The sequence below is a fragment of the Stylophora pistillata genome, chromosome 9 (genome assembly GCF_964205215.1).
Source record: "Stylophora pistillata chromosome 9, jaStyPist1.2, whole genome shotgun sequence".
NCBI classification, from domain to species: Eukaryota; Metazoa; Cnidaria; class Anthozoa; order Scleractinia; family Pocilloporidae; genus Stylophora; species Stylophora pistillata.
In genome coordinates this window covers 18,008,023-18,020,647 of record NC_142527.1, presented here as the reverse complement: position 1 = coordinate 18,020,647, position 12,625 = coordinate 18,008,023, and the positions used below count along the sequence as shown (strand labels likewise).

General features: G+C 37.9%; 1 protein-coding gene across 5 annotated transcripts in view; it reads right to left on the bottom strand.

Annotated features, from left to right (window-relative positions):
• Positions 1–61: 61 nt before the first annotated feature.
• Positions 62–12,625, bottom strand: part of LOC111322312 (protein Wnt-5a) — a 38,952-nt gene continuing 26,388 nt past the window's right edge. Inside the window, exons 3-7 of one of the 5 annotated variants that reach the window (XR_015991842.1) lie at positions 12,169–12,275; positions 11,508–11,755; positions 8,856–9,145; positions 1,472–2,816; positions 62–1,363 (exon numbers count right to left, since the gene is read on the bottom strand). Coding sequence is in view for 4 of the 5 variants with exons in the window: in XM_088733703.1 (XP_088589829.1) it covers positions 2,310–2,816; positions 8,856–9,145; positions 11,508–11,755; positions 12,169–12,275; positions 12,402–12,404 (1,155 nt within the window). In the remaining variant the exon portion in view is untranslated. Of the gene's footprint in view, positions 2,817–3,077; positions 5,775–8,855; positions 9,146–11,507; positions 11,756–12,168; positions 12,276–12,401; positions 12,548–12,625 lie in introns of those variants that run through there. The other 4 variants (XM_088733703.1, XM_088733704.1, XM_088733702.1 and 1 more) reach the window with 4 other exon arrangements.

The window sequence follows — 12,625 nt, the reverse complement described above, 5'->3', positions numbered from 1 at the left end:
CCTGCTCAGCTTCGTGGACAGCACATCCGAAATAGATTCTTAATCCAACATGCAGAGATAATTAATAGGCACACTAAACTTTATTGAAACAATAGAATAATGTATTTACATGAGCAACACACCACTCATTCAAATCTTTTGTATATGGTATTATTCACCTGCACTACATCACTTTTGCCCATTTGGGCCATGAAAGGCTTATTAGAACTGCAAAATACACTCAAGCTGTTGCGTTTGCGAGGGAAGGGGGAACATTTACCTCCTTATCAACTTTCCAGTATACATCATTAGAGTTTAACATTCAGACAAAAATTCTTATAATGTATCAAACATTAAATCGGAAGCTGATTAACACATGGGAGGAGAATTCGTGTTGACATCAACAAACTAAAGAGATGGAATTTGCTTTACAAGACGAACAAAAGAAGAAATTGTCTCTAACATTTCACATAACGCAAAATGAAACAGGTGCCCGATTTACTCAAAGGCTCAGTTAGACGTTTCTCCATGATAAAAAGCATTTTTTTCAATTTGGATGAAATATACGAACCATGGTGTTCGGATATCTTTACGTCAGCTAGGTTTCCATGACAAGTTTCGCAGCGAAAACTTGTCTGGAAAAATACCTAATCGCTTAAAAAGAATTCCTAGACCGGACAAATCCTTTCCAATTTCCCTGAAATGTTTCCCTGCTTTCCAATTTATGCCCCCTTGCATATTTCAACTCTGATACGTAATTCTTTGACAAGCTAACAAACTCAAAAATTCTATTTAAAGTATTGAACGAGAAAAATGCGACATAATTTCCCGTTTTAAAGTAATAAGGTTGTAAACAAACTATAACAAATACTGGAGACTACAAGTGGAATCATGAACTAAAATTTCTCAAAATTGGCGATTAAAGGAGTGACTTTAAAAAAGACTAGCACTCCGTCAGTACTGCGTCGGAGAAATTTGAAACTCAATCTTATTTCAGGGCTGTCATACCATTAATTAAAGAGGGCTAGAAAAACCTCATTCATTTCAGAGTGAAAATTCCGTTTGAAAATTTCTCCGAAGTGATATGGGCAGGAACCCAGTGTAAACCCCATAACAAAGAAAGGACATGATCCGAATTACGGGTGATATCAGTGAAATGAAAGATGTTTCATATGACTTGGGTTAAAGCTTATTTCACTGACAATAAAAATGAATGCAAGCCATATAAATTGCAAATCCATTTCCCTGGCTGACACAATTGGTATAGCTTTCCAAATAAGTTTGAGTCTGAATTTTCATCAGCCATTTTTGAAAGAGTCTATGAGAGACCTTTTAGTCTATGTAAACTGTATATGTATATATATATATATATATATATACATATCTTTCATATCCCTTTCATATCCCTTTTTGGTGTTATATATATATATATATATATATATATCTTTATGTATATATATATATATATATATATATATATATATATACATACATACATAAAGGGATTTGGTTTGTAATAACCTTTAACTAAAATATTCCAATGAATGAAACAGGAATATCAGATCAACAAATTCTATAAAAGAGGTACACTGATGTAACTAGTGTCCAGTTGAAAACCAAGAGCAGATAAAGGAATCTCATCGACGGAGGGGTCCAAATATTGATTTAAAACACACTATGGAGCCTTAATAAGCTAAGAGACATTTTATGACAAGCACATCGTGCTCTGTTTATTTTAAGTTTGTCCCCTAAACCCATGTGTTTACTTAAGAACGCATTTCAAGTGAGTGACCATGCGCAAAACCGAAGCTTAGATAAACACACCGGCGAATCATAGCAACGGTTAACATAAATGGCCAATGAGAACTCAAAGTCAAGACAAGCAAAGTTTTTTTAAGGGCGGGGAAAAAGCGATAGAGCAAGTCGCGATTGGTTTGAGAATCTGATCGGTTGAAAAGATTGCGCAAGCTTTCTTGATCAATTAATTGGCGAAGGAAAGTAAATAGAAATTAAAGCAGTCCTTGGTCACTTTCGACACTCACTTGAAAATTACTCATTAAGTAAACTACCAAATGTCATGAGACGTTGAAATTATTATTAGTACTATTCATCTATCTGCAGCACACAAATACTTAATAACTACGAGCCCGTTCTCTTGACTCTATGATAACTTAAAATAACGATGCATTAAAAAACTGCATACCTAGTGTCATTAGCATTCTTCGGCTGCAAGCAAGTAGCAGAACATACAAAGCCTGTTCACCGTATTGTTCTTGGCAGATGATATAGTTTTTTTGGTTCTTTCAATGGACGACACGCTCCGGTAACCTTTATGTACACGTGTGTCGCGTCTCGAGGTGTTCACACTGCTTGCAACGAATCTCACAGCACCAGTGAAATTTGCATTCACACTTCTTCTTCACTCTGACCTGAGTCTTCTGAAATCCACGTCCACAGCATAACTGTTCACAGCTATCAGAACTGTATGACTCCGCGCTACACTGCCGTCCCAATGTACCGGGAAAATCAGAGCTTTTATCGCAGTAATCGGGAGATTCCCTAGTGAACACCAAGCTTTCTTTCCCAGCTTCTTTATTGGTGCTCCTCAATCTACGGTTATCTCGACGATATTCGCCATTTCTCTTCTTCTTGACGATGCTCAGAACTTCCACGGTGTCTTTCCGCTCCATTTTAACACGGACGGCATTGTCGTATTTCACGTGAAGTATGTCACCGATTTTCCGGAATTCTGACAGCACTCGCTGACATGTTCTCATGTTGCACGATCCTGACATCCCGTGACACGCACAGACTACCTTAGCTTCCTTTATTACCACCTGGGAGGGAAGATATAAAAAAGATATGACAGTTAAAGATTGTCACATAGCAGGTTATAGGGACTGTTACTAATTAAAAGTGATACTGGAAACGTGGTGCGTATGTTAATTGGCAGGTTAAAAGTTCACGTTTTCCTTGCGGCATAAATTGCAGTATCATTCTTGAACGCTGTAACGTATTGTTGCCTTAAAAGCAAAATAAGGGTTTTGGGATAACATTGTTAAGGTTTGAAAAGATATCTCAACACTCTGACAAATAAGTTACGTTAGATTCGAACTCTTTATTGATTAAGAAATATACATATTACAAAGTGATGCAGAACATGACTAAAACATATTGCCATACTTGTTGACAAGTAAAAATGCGGTTTTGTTTGTAAGGAGCCTGGAGAATGAAAAAGCGTGCGATTGAAACTCATCACTAACCAGCTGTGAATCTCTAGGAAGCAAGGGTAAGGATTTAGTCCAAGTTTTCTTAACCATTTTTAAGAACCCTTTCCTCTGCGAGAAGAAAAATCGTCCATCTATAACGGGCTTACGACTTCCTTCTTTAAACACAAAGGAAATGGTGGAAGTGAAGAAAAAGTTGATGGAAGGAAATTGAAAGAAGGAAATAAAAGAAAGGGAAGTGTGGGGAGGGGAAGAAGAGAATGCAAGAGTGCAAAGAAAGAGGAAAGAGAAGAAAGAGATATACAGGAAATGTGAGGATGATAATCAAAACATGGAATTTGATAGGAAAAAATAAACAAAATGCAAAAGAAATAGACAGGAAGTATAGGTTAACGAAAACGAAGGAAGAAATGAAGAAAAAGAAGAAAAGGGCGACAGTAGGGGGATTGGAGATGAGATTACAGGGAAACAATAAGTGGGGAAACAAAAACAAGGTGAGTTCAGGGAAGGAAGGAGATGGGGTAAAAGGAATCGAAAGGGAAGATAATTCAAAGAAACTAAAGTTTTAAGGAATCGACAACTGGTTGGTGATCATCAACCAGTTTTCCTTGCGGAAATGGCAAAAGTATTCTCAAATAACAAATATTTTAAGGTCAGTTAACAAAAAAAGTTACAAAACCGCGAAAAAAAATGCTATCATATTTCTTCTTAGTGATCAATTCCTGAAAACTAATCTGCCTTGACTCGCCGTTGAAAAAAATAACCATGTGTAATTTTCAAAATAAGCCCGAAATAGACGTTGGCATCTGATATTGTGGTTTTCTTTTCCATTTACTTGAATTTTCTTTTCTTTTGTGTAAATTCATCATCATGAATCAAAAAACCTAAAAGAAAGTGAAAAGTCATTTTTGACCGATGATAAATTGAATCAGAGCAATTTTGTTAGAGAAAGTTTTCGTGAATCAAGATGGGTCTGCGAAGACCAACAACTCATCAATGCTCTTTTTACATTGTGAAACAAAGTAGTTTCTCGCGGATCAAATTTTCATTATATAATTGAAAGTGATTTATAGGATACATATTAGTTGACACTTTGTGCATAAATTTACATTCAGTCTATGGTCGAATTAAAATATCTTTAAATCAGTGCCTGTGAAGGCTTCAATTCAAAACTCAGCTTAAACAGAATCTGTTTTCCTAATTAACGAAACTAAAAGTGCAAAACCAGTCTGAAAATATCTTTCATCGGTTTTATCCTCGGGCAAACTTAAGGTTACCAGTGTTTTTAAAAAAATCTTCGCCTTCAAGAACAGAGCTAAATTACTTTGCCAGCTTCTATCTCAGCAATGATAAAAATCTGGGGTCTCTCGCTTCAAGATAAACTATATCTTTGGGTCAAAATAACACATTTCTACCTATTTACTTTGAAATTTATGTAATCTAAAATCTAGAACGTGATACGTTTTTTCTACCTTGGCTAGTCTTTTCGTATCGTCATTATTTTCAAATATGAGAAAAAGTAGTCGAGGAATTAAATAACAAGAACAAGCAGAGAAAATGATAATACGATTAAAAATAATAAATTAAAAAGTAATATTGATGAGGATGTTGAAAATCACAGCAATATTGATGATAATTAACTTGATGGTAATGATAGCCACAAGACGTTCTCTGATATTTTGAAGCGTTTTCCTTGAATGGAGTATTCGGAAAGCGATATCTTCAGAGGAAAAGGTTTTCCGCCAGCGGATTAAACAGTCACGGCTTTGTAATATGAGCTTCTGCAGGGAATTGGTGAGAGTTTTGCTAATAAAACCATATCTTTGATAGTAACTCTTACCTCACCAATGAAAGTGAAGTGTTCTAAATCTCACTTCTACAACTGTTTTTTCTAAAAGACGAATATGGAATAAATTAAATAAAGTTGAATACTATGTTTGCCGCATTCAATAAACTCTCGTCCTCTCGCTGATCTTCGTCACATGTAATACTGAAATACTTTAGTCTCTTCTTTGGCGAGTTTTAATCCAACTTGGTTGACTTCTGGTGAATGTGGCCTTTCTAGAGACAAAAATACTTCGTCTGTTGACGGCGGCATTCCTTGCATCTAATTTCGCAGCACCAGTGAAACTTGCACTCGCATCTTTCTACAACTAAAACTTGGTGCGGAAGGAATCCTCGCTTACAGCATAGTTCATAACAGTTGCCATCCTCTGCAGCGTCTACTTTGCATTCTCGACCAGCGGTACCTAAAGTTCCACGCCTTCTGCTTCTAATGCAATAGTTCGGTGAAGATTCCAGGTAAATCAAATTGCCTATCGTCGGTTTGCTGGAGGTGCTTCTACGTCTACCGGTAATCTCTTTTTGGTTGTTCTCAGTTCTTCTACCCCCTTTAAGGAGCCGCCCAGTCCTTCTGTCGAGTCTGACCCTAACGGCTTTATCATACATGGTGCGGAGTTTTTCCCCAATGGTGGAGAACTGGACAAGTTCCTTCCAGCAGGTCTTGATCTCACAAGACTGCGAAATTCCGTGACACCTGCACCGGATTTCATAATTATTCCTAACGACCTAAACACGAGGAAAATAATAAATGGTTATTTTCTCAGCAAGAATGTTCTTGGGGATTTCGAGTGATCAATAATTCTTGAAATCTGTGAGATCTCTTTCTGCAACGGGAAAGAAGCAAACAAGTAACAGATAACCTCTAGAGCTGAGCATTATTTCTACAGAAAAACATAATTGACAATGGTTTACATAGTGAACCATGAGTACCACAGTGCAAGTGAAATTGTGGAAATGAGTCAACACGATATTGGTGTCCACTGACAAGGCAAACTCCAACATTGTCAGGTTATGATGAGCTTGGTACCTCAATGAACTCTTGAGATGCAGCGCAATCTTGATGGATGATAGAATCCTGGGTTACCTCAAGGTGGACGGTGGCGAGGATGCTGAATACTGATTGGTGATACAGTGATTACACAGTGAAATGTTAGTACAAAATTGTGAAGAATGTGAAGATAAAATGACGCTTTTCTGCACTTGACGGTGTTTGAAGCCGACATGTTTTTAAGTTATGGCTCAGGAAGCAAATTAGTATTACTTGTAAGTAAGTGATAACAATGCTCTTGACAAAGACTAGCCAAACACCACAGAAATGTGATAACAGAAGGAAATAAGTGATGAATGATGTCCAAAACTGGCTCACGAAACAGTCCGAACTTGGAAAAAGAAAAAGAATAGATTATTGTGAAATTGAGAGTGAATGCAGATGTTGGGCTCAAGGCACTCCAAAATACTCCCTAGACTCATCTTAGTAATACAGTGCCTGTCTTCAGAAAAACTGATACGTACCAACAATGAATTGTTAGGGGATCTACCTCTGATAGACGAAAATTATTTTAAAGAGAAGCAGTTATACTATTAGTGATAGAGGCCTTGTTTTAGAAAAGAGAACCGACGGTTTTTGAAATTTCTCTAAACCTAGCACTTCATATCTTTCAGGAAATGGAAGAAAATTCAAACATGAAAGCCCTTGATTTTTCGGTAAATATCAATCTGTTATTTTTAGCAAACGGTTCATCATTTCGTGGTGACATACTTCCTCTCTATAAGTACAGCACAAGGACAAATGTCTTCATTTGTTTGATGGTTTCAGTCGGAAACCATACCATGAACGATTGTAAAAACAGATCTGTCGGTCTGATGAAGCGCATACTTCAAAAGAATCAGAAACAAAAAGCAACAATCTTTTTGCGGCCGCTGATTTTTTGTTACAAGAAAACGGTCACGAAAATGAATTAACTTGAGATGTTTATTCAGACGACGACAGATGACTTATTATAGAAAGTAGTAGGCTATGATCTTTATCGTTTGAAAGTAACAAGATACTTTTAAATGGCCCGAGATGGTACTGACAAAAAGGCCGCAAAAACATTTTTTTATGCGTTTACACACAGCCGACAAATCAGGAAAAGGTTAATTGACTGATTTATTGAGTTTTGTACTAAGTTAACAAAAAAGAGCGACCATCCATGAATTTCCATCAAAAGGAGGGAACAAAATCTATCTCACATAAATTTGAACATTGAATGCCTTGTCTGTCTTCATTTCCAAAATAACTGCATTTCCTTCCCAAAGGAATGTCTTGTTGTAAAGATCATGGCTAAGGTCGGCAGCAAGAAAAGTGAAAACCGGTTACTCAATAGTTTCTGAAATGCAAGAAAACCGCCAAATTCGGAGATGCTGACTCTTTCTGAGTTATATGTCAAGGAGAAAAACGAAGTTAATCAAGATGGTACCCAACGTGGAAAGACATTCTCATTATTCCGCCACCGTATTGTTTCGCTTTCCTCAAAATACTACTTGTTTTTTCGCAATTGATGATGGCATTTCATAACTAAAGTTATGATATAGTTTACGACTTGGGGCTGAGAACGGGTAAGAAAGAAAGATAACGTATGAACGTAGAAAGAAACAATAAGTAGACATCCTGTCAGGAATTCTTGTCTTCAAGCAATATCCCCGTTATCGGTGAACCTACAATCTCCCTTTAAGGGCGAAAAAGCTCTATCCAACAAAAGACAAGAAAACCGAGAGTACTGTTTCGTTTGGCGGTTTATTTCGCCAGTGCATACAAGCCAAAGACTTGACACATTGTGCAAACATTGTCCGACAGGAGAGGCAAAATAAGGCCTGACAGCATGATTAATTTGTGGATAAATTTTCCAATGTAAGAAAGATGTCTGAATAGGGTGAATAATTGACCTACACATCGTTGCTCTGCACATCGTTCGAAATTTCTGCGCGTTTGTGGTGCTCCTGTGTATATTTGCATCCGTCTAAGTAATTCACTATCTTAGTCGCCGGCCTTGTGCCTAAGACGGTAAGTAAACCGCAAAAAGGCGGCGGTAATCAGGCGATCCTACTCTACAGAGAGTTCCGCCGTTATTTTTGGCTTTTTGATGTAGATTTGATTTCAATTTAGGGCAGAGATGCCCGTGGGGTTTCAAAGTTAAGGAAATCACGTTGAGCTGTTAATCAGTTGTTTCTATTCCAAACTACTGAATTGAAGAGACAGGTATATTGATCTATGCTGGAAGGATGCCACATTTCCAGTGATAGATGGCGAGGGTCAATTTTTCATCTCATACTCTTTCCTCCCGATCATCTTTCAATGTTTTGGCAAGCGAACAGATATGGTTGAACTGTGTCACTTTAAAAGTGATCGATGCACCACACTTTATGGTTTGTTCCACTGAAAAACTCAGAAGATGAAACTGAATTTTGAAACGTTAGTGAAGATGTTAAACTCAAACAATGTGCTAACTAATGCGGATCCTTTACACGAATTTGTATATTTAGCGACTATATTTTTCTTCGGTATTAAAAAGAAAATAGTGTAAACCACAGCTCAGCTTCTGGCTAAGATTCAGAAGTCAAATAAAGCAATTTCAGTGAGCAATGATCATTCTTAATGAGGACATGTCGCCCGAGTGGGTGATGCTGAAAACAAAATTTGGTGTGAATAGAGTTCGCCCAGGATTTGGTTTCTGGATGTTTAAACTCGAAAAGCCAACCACTTGGACATCCAAACTGCAGGAATCAACACCAAAAATGAGTTCTGATCGGCGAACTGAGCTTTCTCACCTGTATTCCAACCTCATTGTTATGAAGATTCATCAACTTCCTCTCTAATTCACGCGTGTCCTTTGGTTCAGTAGAGCTTTCACCAGCTTTCATGAATTTCTTTGCGAACTTGACGCCATACTCTATGTTGTCTCCACATCCACCCCACTGATAGTTGCTGTTTAAGTCTTTTGGCCTTCTTTCCCGGCTACAGCCACACATACTGAGGTTTCCCTCTACGCATGATCGGGCGATCGAGTGCAACACGCCAGCGGCTGATATAGCATATGTAAAGGCCGCCTCTTTCGTACCTGAAATCATCCACCAGATCACAATGTCAATGAATGATCTGCTCCAAACAACTGAATCGCATTTTGTTAAATTGTAAACAAGAAATGGGCTTTTTAGGTCATATAAGTTAATTTCCATATCGTGATATTGACTGATTCTGCGTGATATCATTTCTTCTTGTTAACGAGGAAGCAGGATTGTAAACTAATGCCCGCAACTGGAGTGTAAGCCGGTGCTAGACTATCTCTACCATTGCTTTTGCCACTGCAATTCCCACCGTAACTCCCCACACTGCCACTGCTACTGTTACTGTTACAACTATCACTAAATGCCATTTCTTCTGATGATGGAGATCCTTTCTAAACACACCTATCAATACGAGTCTAAGGAAATCTATTGATATCAATTTATGATATAGGAATTTAGCTAATTGAAATTGTTCAAGAATACTACTCTTTGGGTGTACGTTTATCTCCAAAAGGCAACTTAACTTTTGCGCTTGAACACTCTAAAGAAGCCATGCACGCCGTGGATGCGAAGCGATGAGTAATCGAGCTGCTCTCTAGAAATGTATTCACGAAGGAAAATCTGGTTTCCATCAGGCAATTTTTTCAAACAAAGCAAGGCAGCCACTGGCTTAAAAGTTCCTTCTGCACTGGGGAGTAGCATTTTATTCTTCTAACTTTTAAGAGTCGAAGATTTGTTGACATTTGAGGATAAGTTGACAACAGTGGATAAAATTAGGTCAATATCCATAAGAATCCTGAAATGATGTATCTCTTGATCAATGTTATTGACAACCCCCCCTAGAGGCACTAGGGAGTAAAATTTAATTAAATGTATATTCATAATGTTGGCGTTAACATTATCGACGTTTAAAAGACAATTAAAGATGCCTTAAGCACACTTTTCGTTCTTTTCACACGTCCATTTAGTAACAAATCCATAACAGTTGATAATTTCAAAATATAAAACGTTTTTGAATCAAAAATTACGTTTCAAAATGTCTGAGACTACTGTAATTCTTTAAAGAGGCTCCACGGAACTTCTCTGAATGAACTGATGTGTAAAAGTTTTTCAATGTTTCCAGAGGAGATTCGTCTCTAATTGCCAACTTTAATCGATATTGTAAGATTTTTTATTGAGTTAGAAAAGCTCTTTTTGTCATATTTTGGTTTTTTCTTAGGACTGACAATTGAGAAGGAAAGGTACAAAAGGACATGAAGATGGCCTAAAAGAGCAAACAGCCCCAGTTTCGTTCTCAATCCAACGTTTTCTTCTCAAGAGAAGATGAACTCTGTAAAACTAAAATACCCTTCATGGAAGTGAATGACGAAAGGACCTCAGTGATCTTGAATGCTTCCGTATCATCACTACAGACAAAGAAAAACTTCAACTAAGTGATCGAAACTGTTGTGTATTGACTAAGATAACTCAGTGGAGAAAGGAGACAGATTGGAGAGACACTCTTGAGAGAACACTATTCATTGATATCGGCTTCCATGGCCCTTTTGACGAATCAGTGACTGAAACGTATTCAAGTCCGTTCTTAACAATTCCTGTCTTCCTTGAATTAACAGGATGACAATTTGATGTCTAGTTGAAGGAAAGAAGGTTTCAAACATACTCGTGTGTTTTGTTCGTGCAAAGCTTGACCCTCCAGATGTCACTATCATGTCTTGAAGTCTAGGGTCATTTAAAACTATGTAAGAAGTCCAAGTATATTTTCTACTCGATGCTCTTCGTTTTTAGACTGGAGGAAACCTCAAGTGTTTTTAATTTTTCGCGCCGGAGACCACAAGCACCAAAGTGGACATCTGAGATATATCTTGACATGAACGATTATGATATCCTGACAAATGAAACCGCAGCGATATTGCTTAGCAAACAAATGAATGCGTAACTGCTCTGAACTATGACTAAAATCTTTCATAACTTTAAGTAACCGTTTTACATCTATAAATGCTAGAATTCCTCTTGAAAGCGTTAATAATTTAGAAAACAAGGTATCTTCCAATGTTTTCGGATAAAACCGACTGAATATCTGTTGAGAGCTTTTCTTAATATTCTCGCCACATCCTACTCAAGCGGCCCTTTTATCTAACAGAGAGAATATTTCATCTTCAAGTACGTTTTTGAAAATAGCCAGGATTCTTGCAGAGCTGTTAATTATGCCACTGGCTGAGTTGATGCTGAGCAACAAGAGCACGTTTTTAAGCATGCTTTCTTGTACAAACAAACATTCTCTGTCATAATCACTGAACCAGATGTCGTTCGAAAGAATAGCAAATGGCAGTGTTTTGACGAGATGTACACAAACAATCAAGGCTGAGATCAGAACACGATACAGAACAAGACTGAGTGCTGGTAACAAATACTTGCCTTTCCCCGTTATTCGGCGAAACAGGGAATTGCTGTCTTTTTCAGGCACAGAGCAGTTCCAACGGCGATACTTAAACTGGTACTGACACTGTTTGTATGCCAAACTTGCACCATATCTTATGGTGGGTAAAAGCTCCCGATTGGCCTCGCTCATACATATTTGTTTCTGATCGTCGGACAATCCCATATGATGGCAAGGCTGACCGACGAAGCCTACAATAAACGCCTGGTGTGGAATACTAAGCGGCCTGTTTAAACACAAAACAGAGGAGATGTTTGGTTAACAATTTACGAGTAATCGCTATCGAAGGGATTATAAAACTACTAGCGCTCTGCCAAAGAACCGATGCACTAGTCTTACAGTGGCATCCAGTATACCCTTAGAAGTAAATTTCACTTCAATTTTTAGTGGCAGTGAGCGGTTGATTGACTGTTAGCCAAATTCCTCTTTAAGAGCAGCTCTTGACACATCCTTACTAACAGCAAGTATTAAGAATTTAGGCTAACACTTCACTTCGACGGGACCGATGTATTTCTTCGGATTTCTTCCAGATGCTGTTGTGTAAACCAAAAACAAACATAAAATGTCTAGGAAGGAAAACGGACTCCTGAATAAAAACAAAGTGGGTGCTAGTGAGGTGATAAGCGATTTGTAACTCACCATAGACTCTGTCCAACTTGAAAGAACGATGTGAGGAGCAAAAAGCACAGGATTAGTGGAACTTGACGGACTCGTTGGCGCACCCTCATTGCGAAGTCGAGGAAGTTCTGAAAGAGACAAAAGCTTGTCAAAGCTCGCACTCACTGCAATTACTTCACGCTTGCTGGTTTATACTAATCTCTTTAGCACATGCAGTTAGCACTCAAATAAAGCCGAACCGCTTCCTATAATACCATTTTGCTTCTCTTGATTGGTCGAGAGGGACTAAATCCAATCCTGTTTGAATTTAGAAGCTCGTCGAACTTATTGATTACAGATGTAAGAAGTTAAACGCAAAAGACACGATTTCTATGGACTCTGTCTCGGAGATTCCAGAATAAAATTGGCGTCTATCAGCCAGAGGGCTTTTATACCGGAAATATTTCCAGTTTAAGGATGACCTCGTCAACTGATGGAT